The 25,085-nt window shown below is 38.6% G+C and overlaps 3 protein-coding genes across 5 annotated transcripts in view; 1 reads left to right on the top strand and 2 right to left on the bottom strand.

The window, feature by feature from the left end:
- PLEKHA3 (pleckstrin homology domain containing A3) overlaps window positions 1-819 on the bottom strand; it is a 30,306-nt gene extending 29,487 nt beyond the window's left edge. The window contains exon 1 of the mRNA XM_055812707.1: window positions 587-819. Within this exon, the coding sequence (XP_055668682.1) occupies window positions 587-626 (40 nt within the window). The 5' untranslated portion in view covers window positions 627-819. The remainder of the gene's footprint in view (window positions 1-586) is intronic.
- A 107-nt stretch (window positions 820-926) lies between these two features.
- Window positions 927-6,288, top strand: FKBP7 (FKBP prolyl isomerase 7). Of its 2 annotated transcripts, none has more exons than XR_008748495.1 (4): window positions 927-1,277; window positions 2,756-2,907; window positions 3,793-3,940; window positions 5,109-5,242. XR_008748495.1 is itself a non-coding variant. In XM_055812708.1 (4 exons), exons 1-4 carry the CDS (start codon window positions 1,066-1,068, stop codon window positions 5,716-5,718), a joined length of 660 nt encoding a protein of 219 aa, XP_055668683.1. In that variant the 5' UTR covers window positions 927-1,065; the 3' UTR covers window positions 5,719-6,288. The 2 variants fall into 2 exon arrangements, 1 of the variants encoding a protein (XP_055668683.1); XM_055812708.1 differs by lacking the exon at window positions 3,793-3,940 and adding an exon at window positions 5,557-6,288.
- Window positions 6,289-7,149: 861 nt separating this feature from the next.
- PJVK (pejvakin) lies at window positions 7,150-16,888 on the bottom strand. 2 transcript variants are annotated; one of them, XM_055812705.1, is made up of 7 exons: window positions 16,808-16,888; window positions 15,997-16,171; window positions 13,590-13,785; window positions 11,918-12,059; window positions 11,139-11,256; window positions 9,258-9,362; window positions 7,150-7,893 (listed from the first exon to the last, which is right to left on the bottom strand). In XM_055812705.1, exons 3-7 carry the CDS (start codon window positions 13,706-13,708, stop codon window positions 7,592-7,594), a joined length of 786 nt encoding a protein of 261 aa, XP_055668680.1. In that variant the 5' UTR covers window positions 13,709-13,785; window positions 15,997-16,171; window positions 16,808-16,888; the 3' UTR covers window positions 7,150-7,591. The 2 variants fall into 2 exon arrangements, with proteins under 2 accessions (XP_055668680.1, XP_005237060.1); XM_005237003.4 differs by lacking the exon at window positions 16,808-16,888 and having other exon boundaries at window positions 15,997-16,765.
- Between the last annotated feature and the right edge of the window lie 8,197 nt (window positions 16,889-25,085).

Here is a 25,085-nt window from a genome sequence, read left to right on the forward strand (position 1 = left end):
AACGATTCCGGAACTGCGAGCAAGGACACCTTCCAAGTTTGCGGGCTGCAAATCAGCGCTATTTCTGAGCGGGCACAGGCGGAGGGGACAGTCCCTCAGCGGGGCCGTTAGAACGCGGCACCTCAGGCGGCGCCTCCCCGCCGCCGGTCCCGGCAGGAGCCCCCGACCCACCCGGGGGGCCGCAGGCCGGCTCTCCGGCGGTCCCTGGCCGCCCCGCTCCCAGCGGCGGACGGCGTGGGCCGGGCACGTCTGGGCCGTGAGGCCGTCCGGGGGCCGCGCCGGTGCCCGCCGGGCTGCGGGGCAGGGGCGAAAGGGCTCGGCCGGGCCCGGCCTGCCGCCACCCCGCGCCACGCACACGGAAGCGCGACCGCCGCCGCGCGCCGGCCCCCGGCCCAGCCCCCGCCGCGCCAGCCGCCTCAGGGCCGCCGGCAGCCCCGCCGGGCCGCTCCCAGCGCCGCGCCTCTGAGCGCAAGCGCCCGGCAGCTTCCCCGCCGGCGCGTTAGGAACGGCTGCCGCGGGAGGCCGGGACCCTGCGCCGAGCGGCCGAGGCGCCCCCGCCGCCCCAGCCCCCGCCGCGGCCGCCTACCCGCCAGGTAGTTGGTCCACTTGTAGAGGACCCCCTCCATCGCTCAGAGCCCGGCGCCGGGCCGCATCCTCCTGCGCCGCCGCGGGGAACGGGCGGCCGCCGCCGCCGCGGGGATGGGCTCTCGCCTCCCGTCCCCGCGCCGCTACTCCCTGCGCGCGGAGGCGGAGCCGCTCAGCTCAGGCGCGGCGGCTGCGGCGGCCCCGGGGCGCCACCCGCCCCGCGGGGCGCTCCGCACCTCCCATGCGCCCCCGGCACCCTCCGGGGCTGACGGCCCTGACGGCCCTGACGTCCCTTTCACTTCCTGAGCAGAGGGGGCCGGTCCGCAGCACCGCCCGCCCCGCGGCTGCCTGGCCCGGCCCCGGCCTCATCCCCGCGCCCGGGGAGGCTGGGACCGTGCCGCGGCGCAGGCTCAGCCCCCGCCCCCCCCCGCCCCAGGCCCAGCGGGGACAGTGCCACGCCGGCGACCTCCTCGTAGCGACATGGCCCCTGCGCTGCCCCTGCTCCTCCTGCCGCTGGCCTTGTTGGCCGCCCCGGCTCGGGCCGAGGGCGGCGCGGCGGCCGCGGCGGAGGAGGTCAAAATAGAGGTGCTGCACCTGCCCGAGGCCTGCAGCCCCAAGAGCAAGAAGGGGGACCTGCTGAACGCGCACTACGACGGCTTCCTGGCCAGCGACGGATCCAAGTTTTACTGCAGGTGGGCCCCAGGGCACCAGCTCCGGCTCCGGCCGCCGACGTGGCGCAGCCTGCCCGCCCCGCTGCCCCGCGGCCTGGCACGGCGGCCGGCCGCGCTCGCCGCCTCAGCGTTAGCGGCTTCCCCCTTCCCGGCACTTGTTTTCCCTCAGCCGACGCTGAACGCTTTCAGGGCTGCCGGGGGCAGGAGGGACCGGCGCTGGGGTGCGCTGGAGGCCAGAGCCGCACTTGAGGCCGGCGGCCCGCCGCAGCGAGGGGGCCGGCGAGGGTGGCCGAGAGCCGACACACGGAGAACCGCTTTGGCAGGGGAAAATAATCCCCACCGCGCTGGCGCCTGCCCTGCGCTGCGGCCTGTGCCGGGGGTCGCGGGGCGGCCGGCAGGGCCGGCGGCTGGCTGTCCGGGACAGGGAGACATGCACACAGCTGGCACGGTGCGGGGCAGCCGCCTCACGGTCCGGGCTGCAGGCGCTGTGCCCCATCCCTGTCGCTGCATCCCTCCTCGATTTGTTCTGCCTTCCTCTTCGCCCCGGTTCCGGCATTAGGCTTTTGCTTTTTCGCTTTGTCCCACCCATCTGTCGTCAGGCTGTTTTGGCTTGGTTTAGCTTGCTTGGCACAGAAACGGTTGTGCAAAGGCTTTATTTTTAAAGTACCTTGCTTTTAATACTGGTCCATCCTACTAGTGAGGCAGAACTCACCTGTTCAGAACTACAGAGGAGAGTCTTCTATCCTTCAGATATTTGGACGGATCTGGCTATTTGGACAGATCAGACAGTAGCCTGGTTTATGACAAAATCTTGATTTGTTCCCCCACATGTATCATTTAGGAAGAAATCAATACAGGATAATTCTACATTTAGCAGTGCCATTTTACTTGCTTTTTTTTTTTTTTCTTTGCCCACTGAAGTGACTTATTTTGGCACATACAGTGTTGCCCTCCGAGTTTTGAGCTACACGCTGCTCAGTTGCCGCTGAGTATAGCTCCCATACCAGGGATGCCTCATGTGACCAGAAGCAGCCTGAAGCACTGAATATCTAAACTGAACAGAGCGGTGGGTGAGCACACAGTACTGTAGCCAAGATTGCAGGTTCCCCCAACACACACCTGCATGCTCCGTCCCGTCCCATCCCATCCTACAGTGCTGTGAACTGCTTGAAGACACCTTTAGCAGTGAATTGCTACCAGCACTCGTTGCAGACTTCCTGCAGTGGCACCTTTTTTCTGACGTAAAGTGTACTTGATGTGTGTTAAGGGTTTTTGATTTCAGAAGAGGTTGCCCCTTACACATCTCAAGATTTGACCTTAAATTAATTATAAATGTGGCAGAAAAAAGTGTTAATATTTTTTATTCTTGCACTCTATAAACATTCTTGTGTGCTAATAATCTAACGTATGTTCTCACTGACTGCTAATTTCAAGTTATTTTTATTTTAAAAAATAAATAAATAAATTGACTGTTATCCACTCACAATTCTTTTTAATAGTCGGACACAAAATGAAGGTCATCCAAAATGGTTCGTTCTGGGTGTTGGACAAGTCATAAAAGGGTTAGATATTGCTATGATGAGTATGTGTCCTGGAGAAAAACGGAAAGTGATCATTCCTCCATCATTAGCATATGGACAACAAGGATACGGTAAAAAAAAGAAGTTTTAATACTAGAACTCTGTCTTTTCTCTGTGTTACCCTTTCAAACATACAGTAATGTAAATGACTGTTAAGAATTGGTGCTGCCGTTATTTTTGGAGGCGCTGAAGGTGATTACTGCAGCTGTGGAGCCTAATCCTGCTCATTCCTATGCAGTTTAAGTATTCCACTTCATAGACCCATACCCAGGCCCTGCAGTTTGCATTAGAATTCAGTATGTGACACCCAATGTGCTTTTCCAAGTATTGACATAATATGAAAAACTGACAGCAAAAGGAAGATCTTGACGTAAGCGTTTTTTGGTCTTAATTATTATATTCTACTCGTGATAGTTTCTATTTTTTGACTCCTACCTGCTTAGCCTTTCAATGATATTCTGCATCTTCTGAGTAAAATGCAGTGTAATCCAGTGCATGCCACAGAATTAACCTAAGCAGAAATAATTTGTTTTAAATACTGCTTACATTGTGGGTAGATAATGGACGATATCATCACATTACGTAATAATTGCACAGTACAATGCGTGAAATCCGATTTGACTTTATAATGCTTAAGTGTGCAATCTACTTACCAAAAAAAAAGTTCCAGAGTTTTATGCAGTATTTCAGCACTCTTTAATTGTAAATAACAAACTTGGCTCTGACTTGGGTGTAGTAATTTCTGTGAAAAGGTACTTCCTGCTCTATGATAATTGTTTGATAGTGATGTGTCAGGAATCCATGCACCAATTTTGTCTTTCGTACAATTCCACTGTAGCCAGTGAAGTTTATTAGGGATGAATTTTCTCGTAAGTAGGTCTGTTAACAGGAAAAACACTGACACAAATAAAAGTATGTTCCTTAACTCTAATACTAATGTTAACTGTTTGTTCTAGGTAGCACTTCAAGACAGTATTATTTTCCTACAGCATACCTGTCCTCTGTCTCAGCGTATTCCTGCATGCTGGGGAAGATGCCTGTCTAATACTGAATTAGAAAAGATGCATGTGGCTTTCTAAATCTTTACATATCTTTCCTTTGTTGGTATGTATATTTGTAAATTACTGGCACTGAATTCTAGTATTGTATCTTTCTTTCCTAAGTAGTATATAAACCATGATATATATTCAGATATATTTAAAAGCTGTTTATTTTTAAAGCTTGTAATACTAAAATCTTTTGAATTCTGAAACCTGGCATTTTTACTATGGATATTTTAGATGAGTAGCGTGCATAATAGTTTTGTTTACCTTCTATTTATAAATTGGAGTACATTCTTTAGTTTTTCTTCAGTTCATGAAAGATGGGCACAAGCTCAAAATTCTGTCCAAATTCCGAGGTTACAATGTCATGCTTTGGCTAGGAATAGAAGCAACTTGCATGTTTACATTTTTACTTTTACACTGCATGATTTCTTGTTGCTTTTTTGGCGCTACATTTAGACCTCATTTGTTTGTTGCTGTCCCTCTTTAGTTCCCTTTTTTTGCTAGATGCATGATACATTAACCTGTCTTTATAGGAAGTGCAGGTTTTACATCAGGTAAGAAAATGCTTTGACACAGGAATAATGAAGTCTAAGGTTTTTTTTTCTTCAGAGACCAGGCAAAATATCCCAGTAGTTTGGGGGTTTTTTGGTGAATCAAACGACTTACATTCTGTGGCTTCTTTCTAATGAGATGGATATTTTAAACACTATTTTACATCAAGTCCTTTAACCACTGGTATAATTCATAGGAAGTTGGTGAAACCTGATACTACTTGCTTGTTTCTTCAGACAGAAAAAACATATAAGCCTTGGTGTATTACCGCAATCTTTTAAATCAGACTGCATGCATATGTCTTAAAATCACTCTCTCAATAAGCCACATCATATGACAGTATGTGAAAGAGTGAGAATTTCAGAACTACTTGTTTTTCAAGATAACACAAACCCTTCTCTTAAATTTTAAAAGTACCTGAATTGATATGAGCAATGTAATTTTGTTTCGGGGAAGTATATTGTTTGCAGATCTCTCACAAGATCATTTATCTAACACGATCTGAACAATCTTCCTGTCTAGGTGTATAATATTTAAATTAAGAGTTTAATCTGAATATTAACCCAGCCTTTTGTAATAAAAAAAAAAAGACACTTTAGATGTGAATTTATCATACGTGTGATCTCTGACCATAACGTCCAATTTCTTACATATTTTTTTCCTTTTATTCATAGCACAGGGCAAGATTCCACCCAATGCAACATTGATCTTTGAGATTGAACTTTATGCAGTAAATAAGGGACCTCGCAGTGTTGAAGCATTTAATCAAATAGACAAGGACAGTGACAGGAAACTCTCTGAACTAGAGGTAATATGATGTAACTAATTTAGAATAAATAACAATAAAACTACAGGTATAGTTGTATCAGTGTTATCTTTACATGAGCTGCCTCTGCTGTAGTTGATCGTATAAACTTCTGTGTGCTTACACAAGCTACGCTGTGCGATGTTGTAATGTGCTTTGATTAATACATTAGTATGTCTCAGACTTGCTGGGAAACAAACTTTGGTCATGCCTGCACTGGAGTCACAATAACTTATTTATATACCCCAAGTGTCCTTGAAGATAGCTGTTGAAAATTGTAAAAGCCACAATGGTTGGACTTTTTTCTTTTCTCCTAGATAAGCCAATATTTGAAAGAAGAATTTGCAAGAGATGGCAAAAGACGGCATCCCTCAGTCCATGATGAAATCTTAGCTGATATATTTAAGAAGAACGACCACGATGGAGATGGTTTCATATCAGCAAAGGAGTACAATGTCTACCAGCATGATGAACTCTAAGTACTTCAAAAATCTTTGGCTGTTTTCTGGACACTGAATTTTAAATAATAATACCTGGTCACAGAAATTTTTTTGTAATTTTTTTTTTATAGCGCCATCTTTTTATATCTCAATGTGACTGTAAAAATCTTATTTTTAATATTCAACTAATAAAATGTGTTAGATATTTCGAAAGAAAGAAACAGAACTGGAGAACACCATGATCTATTATTAGTGGTTCCTGCTTCCTGGCCTACTGTATTGCTCAGTAGTCTCTCTCACTGTTTAAAATACTGATGAAAGTAATGATTTCTGTCCTATCAAGCACACAAAAATGGTTCCTGTTGACATAGTTAGAACATAACTGATGAATCCTTCTCAATCCACTGTAAAATAAAAGGGGAATACAGAATCCCAGGCAGGTATCTCTGTTAAACCTCTGTAGGCTTCTAGGCTAGCTTCTTGAGGAATTGCTGTTTGTAGCAAATTTAACTATAAAAGGCATTAAAATAAATGAACACTGTTTATGGAATATCAAGATAAAAACACAAATGTTTTTTAAAGCAAATTAAAATAACCCCTCTGATGTAATATTGACCTGAATAATTTGGTGTTCATGAAAAAGTAGTTTTTTAAGTGAGTTTATAAACTTTGGCTTAGTAAAATTATTGTTAGCCAGTTTATTCAGCAGCACGGAGTTAAAGACCTACACCGTCATCATTTACTTGAACAAGGTGAAAGATGATGGGAGATACTATATATAAATGTAAGTAAATATTTGGGCATCGTTCTGGTTTCCCTCACTTTGGAAAAATGCAAAGAAGTAGCAATAGTTAATAGTCAGTACTTAGGCTCAGTAACTGTTTTGCTTACGTGGATTTCATCATAATACTTGTGTAACGTACTTTTTTCACAAAAAGCAATGTCTATTCATTTGAGCATGTAATAATCAGATGTACACAGTGAAAGTGGCAGCACAAGTTAAAAAGGTTCCGTACCTGTGTTATCCTTACAGTCATTCTAAAAGGTAGAAAATATTGTTTTAATTGTCTTCCCAGTTTCAAATAGCATGGAGACGGCTTCAACAAGTTTACTAACCCACAGCTCGCCCAGGCTCAGTATCGGACACAGTTCTGCAGTGCCCTCTGGTGTTTCTATGCTCCGAAGACTAATTTTCTGTGGTTGAGATGTACCGGTTGAAGACCACCCCTGAAGTCTTGCTGGAAGGATTTAGTTCTGTTATTTTCATTGTGTTTTCCAAAATATTTTCTGCTAAGTATTTTTTTTCTAAACACATAAAGTCGAGCAGCTGTGACCTAAAATCCAAATGCAGAAGGTGGCCTGGCTGGTACTTTTTAGTAACCTCAACAAATATGGTAATGGCATCCTAATATGAGACACCTATCCCTAGTTTTAGTTGTTCCCTTTTGTAAATGAAACATTAGACTGAGCTAAGTTTTAGCATGTTTTTTAATCTGATACTTCAATTAAACATTCATGAGAACACTAAATTATTAACAAATACTCTCATTTTACCATCATGCCAGTGTAGATAAAGGCAATGTATGGGGGTTTAACAACAAGTTTGTGTAAACAACTTAAAATTAAGCTCTAGCATATATTTTGATATTATGAAAATATAGTTTAAAAGTACATTTTTCATTATGATAATGAAAGAGGAAGGTTCTAGAAAGAAGAGGGGCAATGTCGGGGAATGCATGAGGGCATTTTCAAGTAAAAGGTCATTGACTATGAAGCAAATAATTTGAAGATAATAGTGTAATAAAATGTTTTGCACTTTCACTATTTTGCATGTCAACATATTTACTAATTCTGAAAAGTCTGTGGCACAGTTATGCCCATGTCTGTGACAACAGGCACTTACCTAGCTCAGTTACCTTACTCTCTTATGCCAGAGGTCAAAACAGGGCACAGCATGCAGTCGTACATACTTCTGTCCATTAAAAGAACACTCTAGGCACCCGTAGACCGTCTCCCTTTTAGAACTTCCCATTCCACAAAGTACACAGGGACCTTTGGGGATGTTGTTATTAAGTAAATTAATTCGGATATGAGACCCTTCTCTGAGATAGCTCGTAGAGAGGTCTGTCATGCTCGCAGCTTTTTCATAGTAATCTGTAAAAAGATCCTCCAAGTAAGCATCAGAGTTAGCAATGGTATCCACTACTCTCTTATCTGAAAAAGAATGCACATACAAAAAAAGCAGTGATTTGTAATTGCATTATGACCTGTTTACGAAACAATCTGTCAATCAAATCATGGAAATAACAACCGATTCATGAGACCATTCTAAATATGCCACATTGTAGATTGCTTCCCATCAGAAGCCCTGTGTGATGAAATTTTTTCTGCACTTTCACAAAAGTCACTGACAAAAGCCAGAAACTTTTTGTATATTATCTATATAATTGTAATACTTTTAGAAATACACCTAAAAGGCATGAAGCAAGCTTATGAAAAATAGGTGCCATATCAAATCACAGCTGTGTCATTTCCTGTTTAATAATTTTTACTTTTGACTGTCTAGTTTTATTTTCAAAAAATTGTAAATTCACTTTTTTGCTAGTATTACAAAAAAACCCTACCAATACATCACAGGTTTAGAAAATCTGGAGGACTCTGTGTTGACCTCCCTAAGCAGATCTCTGAGCATCTAAACACCCCATGAAGAAAACACTTTTGGAACTACCTACCTTTTTCCTCTCTCTTCAGGGACTGATTAGTATAGAATGGATGACAAACTTTTAGGCAGCTACAGCTACTGAGATGTATCGTATCCACTGAAGATTTATTATTATGAAGCGTGGAGTGGAGCAGCGCTAAAGGCTTGGTCCATAAAAGCCCTTTGATCAAGAACAGGATACGATGGAGCAAGGACACCTATACAGAACAGCCTTTCGAAGGATGTGCTTACCACTCAGCATTTATCTTCACACTCAGATTTGCAGATTTCCAAAATACTTAGACCAGGGAGTGTTATAACTATAGAATCTTGTTCTGAAGAAAATACAGCTACATACGGTGATACACAGTTTTGTTGGATGTTGTGTTCATACCAGAATGAGAAGAGAACTGATGGTCTTGCCCATGTCCCTGCCACATTAATATATAGCCTAAAGAGTACATTCAAATATTTAAATTAATACTGTTTGATATTTAAACTTAAAGAGGTTGCCGTGAAATATTATTTTAGATCATAACTTGTATTGCATAACACTAGCTGTAAATGGCAAGCATATGAAGTAGGTTTTATGTTAACTAACATTAGTTGTACGATTACTCCATACCAGTTTATCAGCAGCCATAAATTTTTATTTTACGCTCTTTAGAGTTCTGATGAACAGCAGTACCATAAATTTGCTATTTGTGTGTCAGATTCTCAAATAGAAATTTTAATAACTTTATAATAATTTCAATACACAAGAAATAAAAAGAGGTACATTTTTCATCAAAATTTTCTTATTCTTGCACATAAAGGAACAAAAATACACTCTCATGCATTAACTAAGACATTTGAATATAAATATCAAAAGTCATACTTCGATGAAACAGATTACTCTTTAACCTCCTTAATTTGGTCAGTGAAGATGATCCAGATTTCTCTTTTTCAAATCCTCCTTTTGAAACTGGAGTCACACAGAGTTCTGTAAAAATTAAAACTCAGTTTTTAGAAGAACAAAATATAAAAGTAATTGCACAACAGAGTTGAATATGTTTTGTGATTAAATTCAGTTTTGCTAATGTTTTTAATGGCTAGTACCACTTTTTAATGAAACTCTGCACACAGTAATAGCCCACAGAATCAAGTGATTCAGATTTAATGGGAATTTTAAAATGTTTGTGGCTTTCAACATACACCATCAGAGTTTGTTTTGGTTTATACACAATTTATGGCCATGTTAAGGGACTAAGACAGTCAATATCATATAAATTGAAGCTCTGCTTTTGAAGGAGGAATATTTCTGTGATCTCATTTGAAACTAAAAATGAAGGATAAAAAGCAAGGCCTGTGAGTTCTGTAGTCATCTCTTCCAGCACCAAATCAACGACTAAAACTTTTTAAATAAAAATAAGTATCACCTGTGTTTCTATCTATAACTTTAAAAAAAAAAAAACAACTTAGAAGTGAAATTAAGGATAATCTATTACAAGGAACTGAAAAAACATGTTTTAAACTTTCTTAACTGAGAATTCTCTTTAATTATGCAAATAAAAAAATCAGCTTAATGGACTATTTCACTGACAATAAACTTTAGGAAACACACTGTTCATGTACTACCATTGCATAAAGGTAAAATAACATTAAAACACTTCCTGTACTGAAAGTAACGATGTGCATTATGGAAGGGAATATAAAGAACTACCATACTGTATTCTCTCTTGTACTTTTAATCCAGTAATTATGCCTGGTTTGGAGTATATTTAAAATTTTTACAGAAGGATAAAGGTATCCCACGGTTCAGTTACAAGGTGCTTTACAATGTAGAGTACCTCTCGTGGAAGTTTTATACTGTGTATGCCAAAGGATACAGAGCTATTTGCAACTTTTAAAACATTGCTGTACACATCTGCAGAGATAAGAGATTCATTCCCTAACCAGGTCTTTCATCATGCTGTTTACAGAAAGCCACACTGTTACAGGGAGACAAGCAATTCCTGAGAACAGCCGAGTGACTCTCACAGGGCTTCCTGTATTGAAGTACATTTGAATCTGGCGGTTAAAACTTTTAACACCAATTTAGTCAGCTCAGCTGGGAGTTTTTAATATCACATTATTAAGTGCTATATCAAATCCTAAACTGACTTTCTGGGTTATTACAAACAATGTTAATAACATTGATAATGTTATAGGCTACAATTTAATTAGTACAAATAATAGGTGCTGTCCTTTCCCCAAAAGGAGAAAAAAATTAAAGGAGCTATACAATTTTTATTAGTTTCCAGTAATTGTGATTATTTTTTCCTAAATATCTTCAGCTATTCATATGTGCTAAAGATGTATCAGACTGAAATTAAAGCCCCAACAGAAAAAATGTTAACTCTAAGTACCACACACTTTCTTTTTTGAATATTTTACTTGCATATTTCATGCAAAACTGATCAGATGGTCTCATAAGCCTGTTCCTTACAGATCACAAATATAAGCAAGTGATTTTTTGTTCCATGAAACAACGTGATTTAAAAAAAAAAAAAGGAAATCGTACTTAAATTTTTAAAAAAATTTCCACAACAGAGTATTTTCCAACACCTACCTTGCTTATCTTTTCAAGAATTGTAAAGTCAGACTGCTTACATGCACAAAATTAAAGCATACCATTGCATGGGATCAGGGTTTATGTATACCAAGAGCAAGAAAATCATTTTAAAAACTCAAATAATTATAAATAATAGCAGTAATGACAGTAATTCACATCACTTACCGAAATTACCATCCAAATGAATATAAAGTTCAAATACACTAAAAGCAATAGTTGTATGTGCAGGGAAAACAATGGCTTTGTCTCGCCCTTTATAATTCTGATCTTCAATAATGTGAAACTATAATTTTGAAAAGCATCAAAAGACAAAAAAGTTACAAATTTAAATGAAAAAATAAACAAAATATCTTAACTGTATATATTGAGAATTATAATTGAAATTGAAGATCATATCTCACAACTAAAGAATTTTCTGTAAACAACTGCATTTTAATGAAGTTTGATACAGAGATAGTAAGTTAATTGCAACACTTACTGAAAATTATGTGAATCGTTTATAAATACTAGTTACGGGCAAACATCAGAAGATTTGTAGATTCAATTATTCAAACACGCCAAAGAGAGAGAGGGAAAGGGAGGAAGAACATAAGACAGGGAGTAAGACACCAACCCTTGAAATAATTACAATGTGTTATAGAAGGTGAATATAATAATAAACTAAGAAGCAGTAAATTCCACATTTTTGCTGAGGCTTCATCCAAAGCAATGGCTCATTGCCTAGCCATCTTTTCATGCATTTCCCATCCCTCCGTCGCATAAGCTATACTAACAATAAACCACCGTTTAATTCAGTTTACATCAGTGCAATACTATTGATTTACCTCAGATTTTTTCTGAGCTTACATCAGCAAAAATGCAATCAAATCCAACCATAAAATTTACAAAAATCAGCTTTTTATGTTTGTTAATTTATGTTACAGAACTTTGTCAAACATACTTACCCTCATTGTTTCTCCACGCATTCCAGTATGGACAGTTAAGGAGCACTGCCTCGTAGTTCTAATACTTTCCATAACCACACACAAAATTTCCATCCTACTTTTTCTTGATTGATGGACTAGACAATGATCAAAGTTTATTTTTCTAAAATCAAGAGGGAGGCAGGAAGGAAATTCAGAAATTACTAGCAATTTATAAGGCAGGTAATAGAATTAGTAACTTCAAATCAGTAAATAAATCACCGTAAAGTTCTGTCTCATACCAGTAAAACCACTGACTGAGGATGTGTCTGGAAACTTAATATTCATTTTCAGTGTGTGGGAACAGAAGCGCTAAAACTTCAAGGAAAGCAAATAATGTACAAATGTTAGAGAGGATACATGGAAGACCCTGGAAAATTCCAAGTCTGTCCATCCGACACTGTTCTTAGTGACAGCAAGGAACTGTCAACACACCCTAATTAATAATTTTTTTAAAGTGATATAATTTATGCCACTCAGGAAGAATTTATGGAAAATAGATAGCAAAAGCAACAGCTGTAATGCTCTACCTTTAGGCTTCTATAAAGCTCACGATGATGCAGTGTTTTGGTTAGAAACCTAAATCATGCCCATACAAGCTGGCATACACTCAATAGATTAAAAACTGGTTAACTGTCAACTGTAACTGAAAAGAACTATATCACTTGTAAACAAGGCACAATCAATCATGAAACACGTGTTTGTAGGATAATTTCTACAGGCACTGGCTCTTAAACCTGTAACACTGATATCAGAGGATTAGGACCTCTTCTGCCATCCCACCCCAATTATTAATGATATTGTTTGAAGGTTACAAATAAACTAGGAAAAGGTAGGTACAGAACAAGAGAGGTTACAGATACAAAATTATATGCAGTGCTTGGTAAATAACTACAAGGAAACAATATATATTTGAAAATACAAAACGTCACATCATGCATAGTATATAATTTACTGGGATGCAACACTGGGATTTACTGGGATGACATTGTGGACAAGGGATAATCTTTGAAATATAAACTAGAGAATTACACCTAGAATTAGTCACATCATATTTGTATGTGTTTGGCATCCAAGCTAGCACTACAGGAACAACAAGTTTATTTTCAATGTCCACAGCTCCACAGGGATGTCGGAAAAATGGAGACTGCCTTTAGAGAAGAGCCACAGAAGTTTATGAAAAATTCATGTAGATAAACCTACTTTGCTTTTCAAAGAAAAGGATGTGTAATAACCTCATAAAATCTTGAACTGCTACACTGGCAATAATAAATAAGACTCTCTGCTTCAACAAAAGCAAATCATATTTCTGAAACCTGAAGCTGAGTAATGTCATTCAAAGTAAATTCCAAATTTTAAGTAGTATGGAATAAAATAGACAGAATCTTGGACAGACTGAACTCTTCCTTTCTGGATTATTTTTTCCCCCCTGAATGATGCACTGTAATTCAAACAAGAATTAATTAAAAAAAAATCTACAGTCTGTGTTATACAGAAGGTCACGTCTAGTCCCAGTGACCCAAAATCTTCGAAAATATCCAATGGTGACTGCTTTTGATTGGCTAAAAATAATCAAAACATAACTATTTCAGAAGTTCAACTTAACTGTGTGAAATATAATTATGGAACCAGAAAACAAAATATATAATATAACCTTGTAGTAAGTTCGTTAAGTAACGTTGGTACTTCAACCTCATGTTTGGTCACTATGCCAAACGAAGCTTTAAAGGCAACAGAATCTGATCCAGCAACATCAAACCCAACATCATTCATTATCTGATTTCCTCTTCTACCATTGAGTGAAACATCTGATTTGTCTTCATAGTTGAGCAACTGGTAAGATGAGACACCTGAGTAAAAGAAGATAACGGTTGTGTGATGAAAAGTCTGAATGAAGTACTTTTACATAGCAAGAAAAGAATAAATGGTACTGTCAACCATTTTGATGTCAAATTCAGAGCGACACTGAACACTTGTTTATTGGTGTTACGGCTGATGAGAAATGGAAAAAGCACATAGGGGTCTGAGGGATTTTTGTGCCTCTCTCTGGCAGTTGTGCCCCTGCTCCTGCATGTGATACGTCCTGGGCATGAAATGGCAGTTAGGGCTATTTCTACATTTCTGTGCTTCTCATTATTCTCCTAATGTCTCCTAACTTTTACCTGTAACTACGCCACTGGTACTTGTATAAACTAAACATGCAACGTGTTCTGGGTTTAACGACAGAGGCTCCAAGACACAACATGAATTAGTGGAGGGCATACAGAATATTAAAACTAGGAACAAAATAAAAACCACTGTGTGTAAAATAGTATTAGTGAATTCTGAATTTTGTCTAGATGCAGTAAAAATTAACCTAGTATTTCTTCATTTTTGCAATAAGTGAATGAGACATGTGTGTGCCACTAACATGTTTTTTTTACTGACTTTGCCTTTTACCTGGCACATCGTAATTAGAAAGACTTAGCACTTTTTCCATGTATGCTTGATTATTCCAGGGGCTATGTCAGTTTATTTGGAAGGAAAACAACAGATTAGCTCTGACTTACTTGAAAGTTTGCATCGATTTATTGTACAATCAGAAAGCAGGTGCCAAAGCATTACTATAATGCTTTCTTTAAAACCTTAAATACATTTCCATTACACTAACCAAAAAAACATTAGAATGCATTGGCTGCCAAATTAAAATAAACAGAGCAGGTAGAACACAGGGATTAGGCATCCAAATACATTTAAGAATCTGGGGTTTACTCTTTTTTTTTTTTTTTTTTTTGTAATCCTTTGAAGTTTTTAGGATAAACTAACATTATGAAGTCACCTAGTACGAATCCTGTTTGTCTTTATTTTCAACAAAAATTGAAAAGGTTCGTATATTTTTTCATTATTCTAAAAAGATTGCAAATGCTTATATTGGTCACATAAAAAAGGAAATTCAATTACAGAGTTCTTTGCTTACATTAAAGGACAATACTTTCACACATGACATCTAACCTTTACAGAAAAGACTAGGAAGGTTTTGTGAGACTTTTTAATGAGATTTTGCAACCTTTTTCTCAGACATTTTAATGAGATTTTTCTTTTTTTTTTTTCATTCAGGATAAGCCAGCTGACTTGTCCTGAATGTAAGACTAGTAGGATTAGTGGGATTACAATTTTTTCATCATGCTTGTGTCCTGGAATCACCGCTTTGTGGGGTCAATCGGTATTTCTGCCTTCTTGTGCTCATACTAGTTTATCTTGGTAGAGTTTTTAATTAATGCAATTGTGGTGCAATTAATGTGATTGGTACTTTTGTCAAAATGGACCTTTTTTCAAAAGAAAATAAAGCAATGAAACTGTTTTGAGAAAACACAGCATGTAGACAAGAATTACACAGACTTTTCCAAAGGAAGGTACAGGAAAATATAAACAGTATAGTTCAAGTTTGCACCTCCTAATTCCCACAGAATCTCCTCAAAAAATTCTGATATTGCATAGCAAAAGCAACTTATACACAGTTAAGCTCTTTAAATACACAAAAAAGATCACAAATGTGGGAAAAAATCTTATGGAAATCCAATTACTTCAGTCAGATAGCTGTGGTCAAATGCTTCTGCCAGTGCAGAGCCCAGTTCAACACCAGGGATTACTAGCATGGAACAAGCTGCAGAACTGAAGCCATTCTTACATACTTAAAAGCAAGTATACAGAGAAAGATAAACACTAAAGCCAAATTTTAAGTAGCAATTGATCAACATACATGAATACATCTACCAGGAATCTACTGCAACATGAAAAAACACAAGGCTCGACTGAATTTGCTTCATATTAGTTCAGAAAATATCAAGGCTTTTTAGTATAATTGAATTATTTTTTTTACTCTTTTTTCCAAAAGGTGCCTACTTTTTTTACCAGTTTGACTTGTGCTTTTTTAGCTATTCATTACACAACTAAGCAAGACAAATTTTATTACCCATGTACTAAAGAACCATCACACTAGCTGCACTGTTTAAACTATGTCTACCATTCTGTTTACTAGAAAACACGCATCTTCCCACTTTGAAGAAAGATAGAAAACTTACCTGCAGAAATTTCTTTCTCTCCTTGAAGAATGTCTTTTAATGTGAAAGGTGTTGAAGCAAATCTAGATTTTTTTGAAAGTAAACATTTTCTTTTCTTAATCACAAGGCTTAGAGGTTGGTATTTGTCAGCTTCACTGAGACTGGGCACTGGAACTAGTCTTCCTCCATCACCAACCTGTTTAACAAAGTTTTTGGTTGCAGCAGCAAACATATTACGACATTAAAAATGATAATAAAAAGCTCTGTATCAAGTGTGACTTCCAGACATCAAGCCCATGTTCAATTCTTTTTACAATGTTCTTTGAAACAAATTAACATGTTTAAAGAAAAACGTTTTTTAAAAAACAACAAAAAAAAGCTGTCAAACTGGTTTTTTAGATTGAGATATATTTTGCTTGGAAAGAAACAGCAGCATCTTAGCTACAAAGCTTCTATGGTGTATTGCTCGAGACCTCTCTCAAAGACCTTCAGTTAAGCTCTCTAATTCTGTATCATGCATAATGAATTACCAGTGTAAACTGATAGGGAAACAGTTGCCCTTTTTTTGCCAGTTCAATGCCATTCTTTGAAAACAAAATTTACAATCTTAGAAACAGAAGACAGTAAGTCCTGCAACTCTTAGTTTCCTATTAGGAGTTATTGATGTATTACTGTTTATTGGGTCCTTGCTGCAGCTGAATTCTACTGTTTTACCAACAAACAAAAAAGCAGCCCAGACGCGCTCATGGAGACTGCCTGAATTACACATTCGGGCAAGCTGGTAGGTCTGCTGGGACGGTATTGCCTTTCAACAGCGGTTGAAATAACCTACCTGTGAACGCTCAGCTGGCAAGCAAGCGGTGTGGTGGGCTGAAGCGTAAGATTAGAGATGGCTGCAGGCAGTGGGGAAACAGTGGTGAGCTTTCATTATATGTTATGCTTCTCCTATGGACTCAGCTGCGTGTGACCCAAGGGACAGTTGTGAGACAAGCCAGCTGCATGTGTTTGGCTCAGACTACTGAGAAATTCACTAAATTGTAAGAATTGTGCAGAATAATAAAAGTAAAACAGCAGACAGAAGGGAGATTATTGATACAGGATTAAGGAGCAGCTCAAGGATCCAAGAGGGAAAGCACCAGTGCAGAGATACGAAATCGTAATGGGAAAAAAGAAAGTCAGTAGTGAGCTCTGTGGAGGATCTGTGAGGGAGGCAGCAGGAGCTGACCCATGCTCATATAAACAATTACTTGATTTTCTTGCAAGAGTGGTGAGCATACAACTGCTAAACCGTGTAGCACATGTTCCAGGAACTCCTTTTGCAGTTACAGTAGGTAAAATACCAGCCACAGGCTTATAAAACTACACTTTAATATGAATAGATCCCTGATTACCAGTTAAAAACCATTGTTTGGTTGCCTTTTTTTCTGAAGCAGGATTTTCACATGAAAGCATTTAAGGGCTGTTTTTATAAGATGATCACTTATTTAATAATTTAACACATTTCAATTTAGTTCTTTCCGATACTTCCACAAATATTTGTAAATGTTCAGAGTATCAGGAAGTCCAATAAAAAGGCAAAAAGGGAGTATATTACCTCAGCTATCTGAGATGAAAGGAAAGGCTGCCAGAGCTTTCTGCTTACTCTAGAAGGTGCTGGAAAAATCGAAGCTGGTTACATATAGACTTTGAACTGAAATCATGTGAAATGCGGCAGTTCAGTCTGACGATAATTCATATTACTCTGTACTAACAACAAAAAAAGTGCCTCTGTACATATTTACTCAATCAAAACACATTAACAGAACTTAAAAGGTTCTAAAGGAAAGGAAAAGCTAAGGAAATTCTTACATTAAACTTGCCTGTTCAGTCTTGATATAGATTTATCCTGTATTTTTCTTGTAACGGTTTGACAGGATACTATTTTTTCAAGCTCAGCTGGCACTGTTTATTCAAAATGTGTTTGTATTTCTCTTGCTTTGTATGTAGTCATAGATCATACTCAGTGTGATCCTAGCACTGATTTTGATAACAAATAGTTTAATTTGATATGTTTACATGCTATTCCTGTTACTCTAAACCCTATAATCCACCATAAATGCTGTAGCAACTGTTTGTATCATCCTCATGCCACAGGTCAGAGAACAGGAATGCAACTATATTAACATAGTGATGCTCAGAAAACTTTCACTAATTTTGCTTATCCAAGTGAAGAAACCCAAGACCTTTCTGCCACCTGTCCGGTACTAGGCACTTTTGTACTTGGCACACAAATGTACTTATGAACTTCCAGCATTTCTGCAGCCCTAGCGTGCTCTCGTTTTGGGCAACCAATAAATTAAAGTGCTGTGCATACATTATGCCTGAGTCAGCACCTGAACAAATAAATATTGCCTATCTTCAAGTTGCACAGGTGAAAAACCTTGCTTACACACAGGTTTCAAGGCTACCTCCAGGAAGTGCCAGGGCTGTAACCCTCTGTACACTTTTGCACAGAGCCACATAATGAAAGTGATAAGGCACCCCACCTGCCTTCACTACACCGGATACTTCACAGAAGAACAAAAGGACTTTTCTAGCCCTGTCTTAGCCCACCTTTATACATTACTTGAACGAGGTCACACTTGAACCTCATCATGACTCAGGCACCTTTTAAAAAACAAATTAAAAAACATGACCACCACCCCACCCCAGATCGCCAAGTATCCATCTGTGATGACCTTTGTGCTTAAGTGAGCCCCCCTGAATCGTATACAAACTTGGTGTCAGAGACAAAATTATTCCTCCAGTTTCCCCATTTTCTCGATCATGAGAACACACTTTGTTTGTGTTAATCCTTCTCTCTCTAATTATATACCCTCTGACCCTTGTAAATAAACAAATAAATCAATCAAGGCTCTTGCTGGCAGAAGCTTCATTTGCCAATTCATCTGCAGAGTAGGTTCATCTATAAGTGGGGAGGTGGAATTCTGTGTACGAAAACATATGAAGTGATGTAAAGATACAATGCTCTACTTTTACATTTTTTAAAATTGCTTTTACTGTCCCTATAACTCTAGCTTAACTCTACTCTCTGCTCCTAACTACCATGTTCTGTTCTGCTTCTGTCTGAGTTGTCCATCCCCAGCAGACTGGAGGTATCCGTAAGTTTGCCTAAGGACATCACAAGCCTCAACATGGGGAGCAGTTTCATGGTAGCTTACTCAGCTCTGTGTTCTGCGGTTTCTTTGCTAGATCTTCAACTGGAGTGAATATCAAGATAGTTTAATTCATATGGAAGATGAGTTTGGTTTCTTCAGAATTGGTCTTAGCCATGGAGTAGTAACAGAGCAGGCAAGCATTAGCTACATATAGCTGAGAATTTTGATGGTAAGATACTGTATTTTTTCCTTACATCATATTTATATATGAACCTGGAAAGTATTTAATAGTAAAATCTAGAGGAGAGTACTGCTTTCTGTAGAACCTTTGAGGATGTAAAATACTTTTTGTAGTTATTAAGTAACTCCACAATAATTTTTGTTTTATTATTAGTTATCCTACAGTAGTTATCCCTGCAGGAATGTTGGATACCTGTAATTATGGTGTGTCCAAAGATGCATTTATAGGCTGACCCAAGGTGCATGCAAGCTAGAGGCTTTTCCAGGGAATGGAAAATGTGGAATTACCTCCGTAATTTCAGTCCACAAATCTAGAAACATCTGCAGATTATTTTGATGTTTTTGTAATCTACATGAACTGATCTGATTTTAATTTTTTTCTGTCACAGTCAACCATATCATAAAATTAGTATGATTAACCAGTCAGTGGAGGGGAGAAGAGAAGTCTTAAGTGTTAACTGACTGCATAATCTGAGTTGGTGTTTTGCTTGAAGGGTTAAGCCTACATAATTAGTACCAAATTCTGCTGGCAATTTAATACCTTCTTAGTGTACAAAAAAGGTGCTGTCCGTTCGTAGACGACTTTGATTAAGTGCCCTTGAACTGTATTGCATTTACCTACAGATCTTTACAAAAGAACAAGTGCAAGAATTTAACAACTAAAACCCACCAAAATAAAATGCTACTGAAAAAATTGCCTGCTGAATTCCAAAGCTCCAGCAGATGGCATGATACTTCCCTGGAAAGCAAGGATTTGTGCAATATAGACACTTAAATTTCAGGCGGTAACAAAAACAACAATTTATGGGACCAAATATGGTCCCTATCACATACATGCTTTTTCTTTTTTTTCTCTGCCTAAGTGGTTCTAGCAACATTTGACTCTGCTCCCCCTGCCCCAAAGTGGAGTTTGTCTAGAGACATATCCCGTTGTATAAGCAAAAACAGTCAGTTTAAAATCATGATTTACTATCACTTCGGAGCTCCTGAGTATGAAGACAGTACCACTACCATGTTGAACTCCTGGTCTAGCAATTTGCAGGGGTACTGGGGTCATTTGGCATAACGCTAACAGCAGTCGCAGCTGTTACCAAAGCATTATGGTATTTACAGACTATTGTGGGAAGAAAAGTAAGTTAAAGCAAGATGAAGGTTTTCAGCACTTCGCTTCAGCAGAGATAGTTCCATGTTGGATTTCTTTACTGTATTGTTTAAGTGCAGTGAAAATTTTAAATCACTTCACAAATGCTATTTTAATTATACAGTATAGGGGAACAATTAAATTAGCTATGGCGATATTTTAATTTTGTGGAGACTTACTTTATTAAGCTTTCAATTTGGTAAACAGTAAAATAATGTAGTCACTTCCTGTGTTTCTGGAACTTGATTGGTTCCTTATGGAAACCTCTCTGTGCAGTAGGATAAACAGACCATATCAAAATTAGAGAACTCAGAAATTCAAAGAGGCAACTCATCGGAAGCCTAGTCCTAAAATCTTTTAAGTTCCCCACATTCAAAGTATGTTTTACTTCTTGTGGAACCAGACCCTTTTGAATATTCCACTACTGTCTTTAGTCTCATGAGAAAATGTTAATAAAAGCCCCTAGAGGTAAGTATTTTAATGGACTTTTATGTTTTATTTATATGAGACTTCTGTGTGTGAGCAGTTTCTTCACCAATTAGAATGGATTTGAAAAAAAAAAATTAAAAGGTGCTGGAAACACCGTTGTCCTTTTCTATACAGATCTCTAAAACATACCATTAAGGCTATTCTAAATTATTTTCAAGGTCACTTTTAACGGTCTGTTTGGAAGACACATACACATGCTCACTATTACTATGTTTCCTATATAATAGTCCAGGCTTACAGCTCAAGTAAACTCTGTTGGAACCTCCTTCTGTTCTGTCACAGAACAGACTGCAATAATACATATTCATAGTCTGTGCTACAGTACACATAAAAGGTAGATCTCCTGCTGTATTATAACATGACACTTGCCCAGCAATCAAAGTATTAAAAGCTGCACTGTACTACTGTAAGCGTTACACTAATGAACAGATACAGGACGTGGAGTTCAACTGGCTTCTCTATGGCTTTTGGTTGACATCATCCCCCTTTCACCTTTATACAAGCAACATCTGTTGATTTGATGAAAAGGGAATGTGTTGCACAGTTGGCTCCTTTGTACCACTTCACTGCCTTCTCACTAGAGCCATGTTAATGATGAAAAGGAAACACAAAAGAGATTAAGGAGCATACATTCTGGTGATCGTTTTATAGGCTCTTCCACAGACTTACCTTTCAGGTTTCAGACCTTTGTTCACGGATGTGCAGACTACTTAACATATGCATCATGTGTTCATCTTCAAATAATAATGATATTAAATGACTATCACTGGCTAAAGCACATGAAATATCTCAGCTTTTGACTCTTTGCAATTGCCTTAATATTACTGGCAGTATTTTTGGCAGATGGATGTGTTAGCTGTGAAGCATTTACTAATAAGAAATTGAGAAATTTGCTGAGACAGTGTGTTTGCATTTAAACTTACTATCTATAAGAAGCAGGCACATCTCTTAGCCAAAAGAAGTGGTCGTTTGTTACATAAACATTACTGCATACAATGATGCTACTTTCATCATCTAGCATTATTACTTTGTGAAGACAAATCTGGAAACAAACAAGGTCAGTGTGACCTAAAGTAGATTTAATGCTGCCTTCCCTTTGGATGATGCCACCTGAAAAACTAAATCATTTTTTCCAGCGTCTGCGAGTGGATGTATGTGTGTTAGAGGACAGCTTTGTGGGCTTGTGCATCCACTTGTATGAGGATGCGGAACTGTGGCTGCTGCTGCTGTGCCACTATGTCTGAAGAAAGATTGCAAAACAAAGGATTTGTCTACTGTGATACAACTCACATGCTGATTCTGTCTGATGGGCACTGGTACAGTTACCTCTATACAATACTTCCTTCAGTAGTAGACACATCTCATTCCTTGCTTCTCCTGTTTTAATCTGAGCAGCAGGCTTGAACTGAATTTCTTTTTGGCATCGCCACTAGCTGTTCTCTAATACTGGGCGATTAATCTCAGTCTGTGAAACCTACTGTACATGTGGCTGTGGTAATATATCACTTCCCTGAGCATGATACTGCTAAGAACTGTCTAGTATCATAAAGTACTCTCAGATCTTTGGATACAGAGTATTTATAAACAGACAAAATGAAGTAGGTGTTTGCAGGTCATGCAAGAATTCAGTATCCTCTTTCATAATCACCTCCTCTATGCTTATTCAGGCTATTCCTTCTCACCCTACAAGAATACTTCCTCATTTCTACATGTGTAGGCATAAAATAAGAAGATATTTGAGCAGTTTCGAAATACTAAATATTTTAACAGACAGCTGACAAAAAATTATTGTCACCAAACATAAAAAAGCAGCCTGAGTAATATTGTATTACTAGATTGGCTGATGAGCATTTAAGTGAAATCAGCTCTTGAACTAGAATTGAAGAATGGGTGTGCTGTTGTGCTAGATCACCTCAATTTTTTTGACTGCAAAACATAATGCCAGGCCCTCAAATCTAACCTACTTAAAGAGGAACTTAAAAGACAATCTACACCTTATATTTTATCAGTTAAAAAAATAACTCAATGTCCTTACCAGAACTTGTAATCCACTTGCAGTCCAGGAAGTGTAACCTTTTGGAAATGTTTAATTATACTTTTTTCCTCAACTGACTGGTCAAAAAATCTGCTGAAGAAACCTGGGGTAGTCGCGACATTTGAGCTTGTAATTAGTTTCATTTCTTTGCTGAGGGAAATATAGCCAGACAGCCATCAGTGAGAAAAGCAACTACATATTTGATTTCACTGAGGAACTTTTCCATGTGATTACAAATGTAACCTAATGTAATCTAATCACAGGTAAAAAACATCTTCACACCAGATTCATGTCTGTAACATACATTTATGCATACTTTATTATCTCATTCTGAATTCTTTTTTAAATTTACTATTATTAATAAGCACTTGGGATATAGATATGGGATGAACAACCTGTCTCTTAGTTACTCTGCCTAAGTAACTAAGTTACATCTTAGACAAAACTTTCGGAGACAAAACCCACAGTCTAAATATAAGACATTTCATTTACTGGCCTTGAGTAAAATTAGAGTCACCACTCAGATAAAATGGAATACCTCCTCAGCTAGCCCTCAGTACTTCATTAGTGCTGAATGATGTTTCAGCTTCATTCCTTTTTATCTGATTTAGCAATGATTACTTACTCAAAAGATAATATTCAGGTGCAGGAAGAGTCAACATTGCACACTTGTGTTTTTTAACATTTACACCAACTTAAATATTTAATAAGCTAATAAGGACTTAGAGAACCATGTGGCTTGATATGTTGGTTGGGCAAAAATGCTGCGTATCATCACATCAGAACAGATTTTTGTACCGGCAGTGAAACTTGGAACAGCTTTCTGTGGGCAACTCCTTTAGCTGAGTCAGGATGAAATCTTGTCAATAGCTTCCCACACTGTCTCACTTCACCACAGCACAGCGCCTACTTGTTTGTGGTTATGAAGTAGTATCATCTGTCTCTTGGTTAGATGAAATTCAAATATAAAATTTACTTCCATGCTTAAGTAATAGTTTTAATGCCAAATTAGATGTCAGATTAGTAGTGCGGCTTTACTGGCCTCTTGCATCTATTCCCAAAGGTTTGTTGTGTTGGGTTTTTTAAACAATTAAGTAATGACATAAAGCTTTTTCACTCTTCACTTATGCACAGTAATTTGGCTAAGCAACAGTAATCAAAAAGTGTTAATTTGTTTTGCAAAGCATTTAGAGGTAAAGTACAGATCCCAAGCATACAAATGTGCAACCACAGCTGAATTTCACTCGTAGAATTGTCTAACAGGGAGTAAGCTCCCAGTACACAACCTAGTACAGAGCATCAGTTTGGATGAGATCAGATGTGTACTCTGACACAAGAAAGCAAGCATTGCTATTCATGTTTTCCCTTCCTTTGCTGTTGCTTCCACTCAGGCAATATTCCAGACTGTTTGAACACTTGTTCTTTTTACAATGCCAAAAACCAGCAAAAAACTTAATTTCTCCTCCAAACCAAATTCTTGTTTTCTATTATGCTTTCATTCTAAATAAAATGTAATTAAGGGCTGAACAACTGACAAGAACAAATAATGGAAAAATCCCACGTACTGTTATTTTTCCAAGATGCCGGAAGGGGTGGGTGTCAAATAATAATATTTTTTTTCCATTTCCACACCTCTTTTTTCAATTCTATTAGAGAACATCAGGAACCATTTTCCCTACACCTTCTCAAAAAACTTAAGAAACATACTGCAAGCTCTCTTTAATCATAAAGAGCAAGCTGAAGTGAAAAAAAAGCAAAAGGCTCTTACCAGCTGTAGCATGAAGATAAAACAGGGAACTGCCAAAAATAAAATTATCTTCCTTGAGACTGCAGTTGGTAGCTCCTGCCAGATTTAAAGAAACTGCACAGAAAATCACATGGGAAAAGTTTTATAAAAATAATCCTGCAGCTGGAAAAGGTTAGAAAGGAAGAGGATGATGCTAGTGAGAAGCCGCTGTTTCAAAGCTATTGCTGCCACTATCACCCACCTCTCCAAAATCAATCTGTACAACATATATTAAGAATTTTATGATTAATAGTCAATTCACTTAACTAGTTACAAACTGTT

Source organism: Falco peregrinus, chromosome 8, assembly GCF_023634155.1.
Source record: "Falco peregrinus isolate bFalPer1 chromosome 8, bFalPer1.pri, whole genome shotgun sequence".
Classification (NCBI taxonomy): Eukaryota; Metazoa; Chordata; class Aves; order Falconiformes; family Falconidae; genus Falco; species Falco peregrinus.

Coding starts and splice junctions, on each gene's coding strand:
- PJVK (XM_005237003.4), bottom strand. CDS start 16,207: ATGTTTGCTGCTGCAACCAAAAACTTTGTTAAACAGGTTGGTGATGGA. Junction 12,060..13,589: donor CTTAACGAACTTACTACAAG/GTTATATTATAT, acceptor TCTTGATTTTAG/AAAAATAAACTTTGATCATT. Junction 9,363..11,138: donor TCATTTGGATGGTAATTTCG/GTAAGTGATGTG, acceptor TAATTTTTACAG/AACTCTGTGTGACTCCAGTT.
- FKBP7 (XM_055812708.1), top strand. CDS start 1,066: ATGGCCCCTGCGCTGCCCCTGCTCCTCCTGCCGCTGGCCTTGTTGGCC. Junction 1,278..2,755: donor GGATCCAAGTTTTACTGCAG/GTGGGCCCCAGG, acceptor TCTTTTTAATAG/TCGGACACAAAATGAAGGTC. Junction 2,908..5,108: donor ATATGGACAACAAGGATACG/GTAAAAAAAAGA, acceptor TTTTATTCATAG/CACAGGGCAAGATTCCACCC.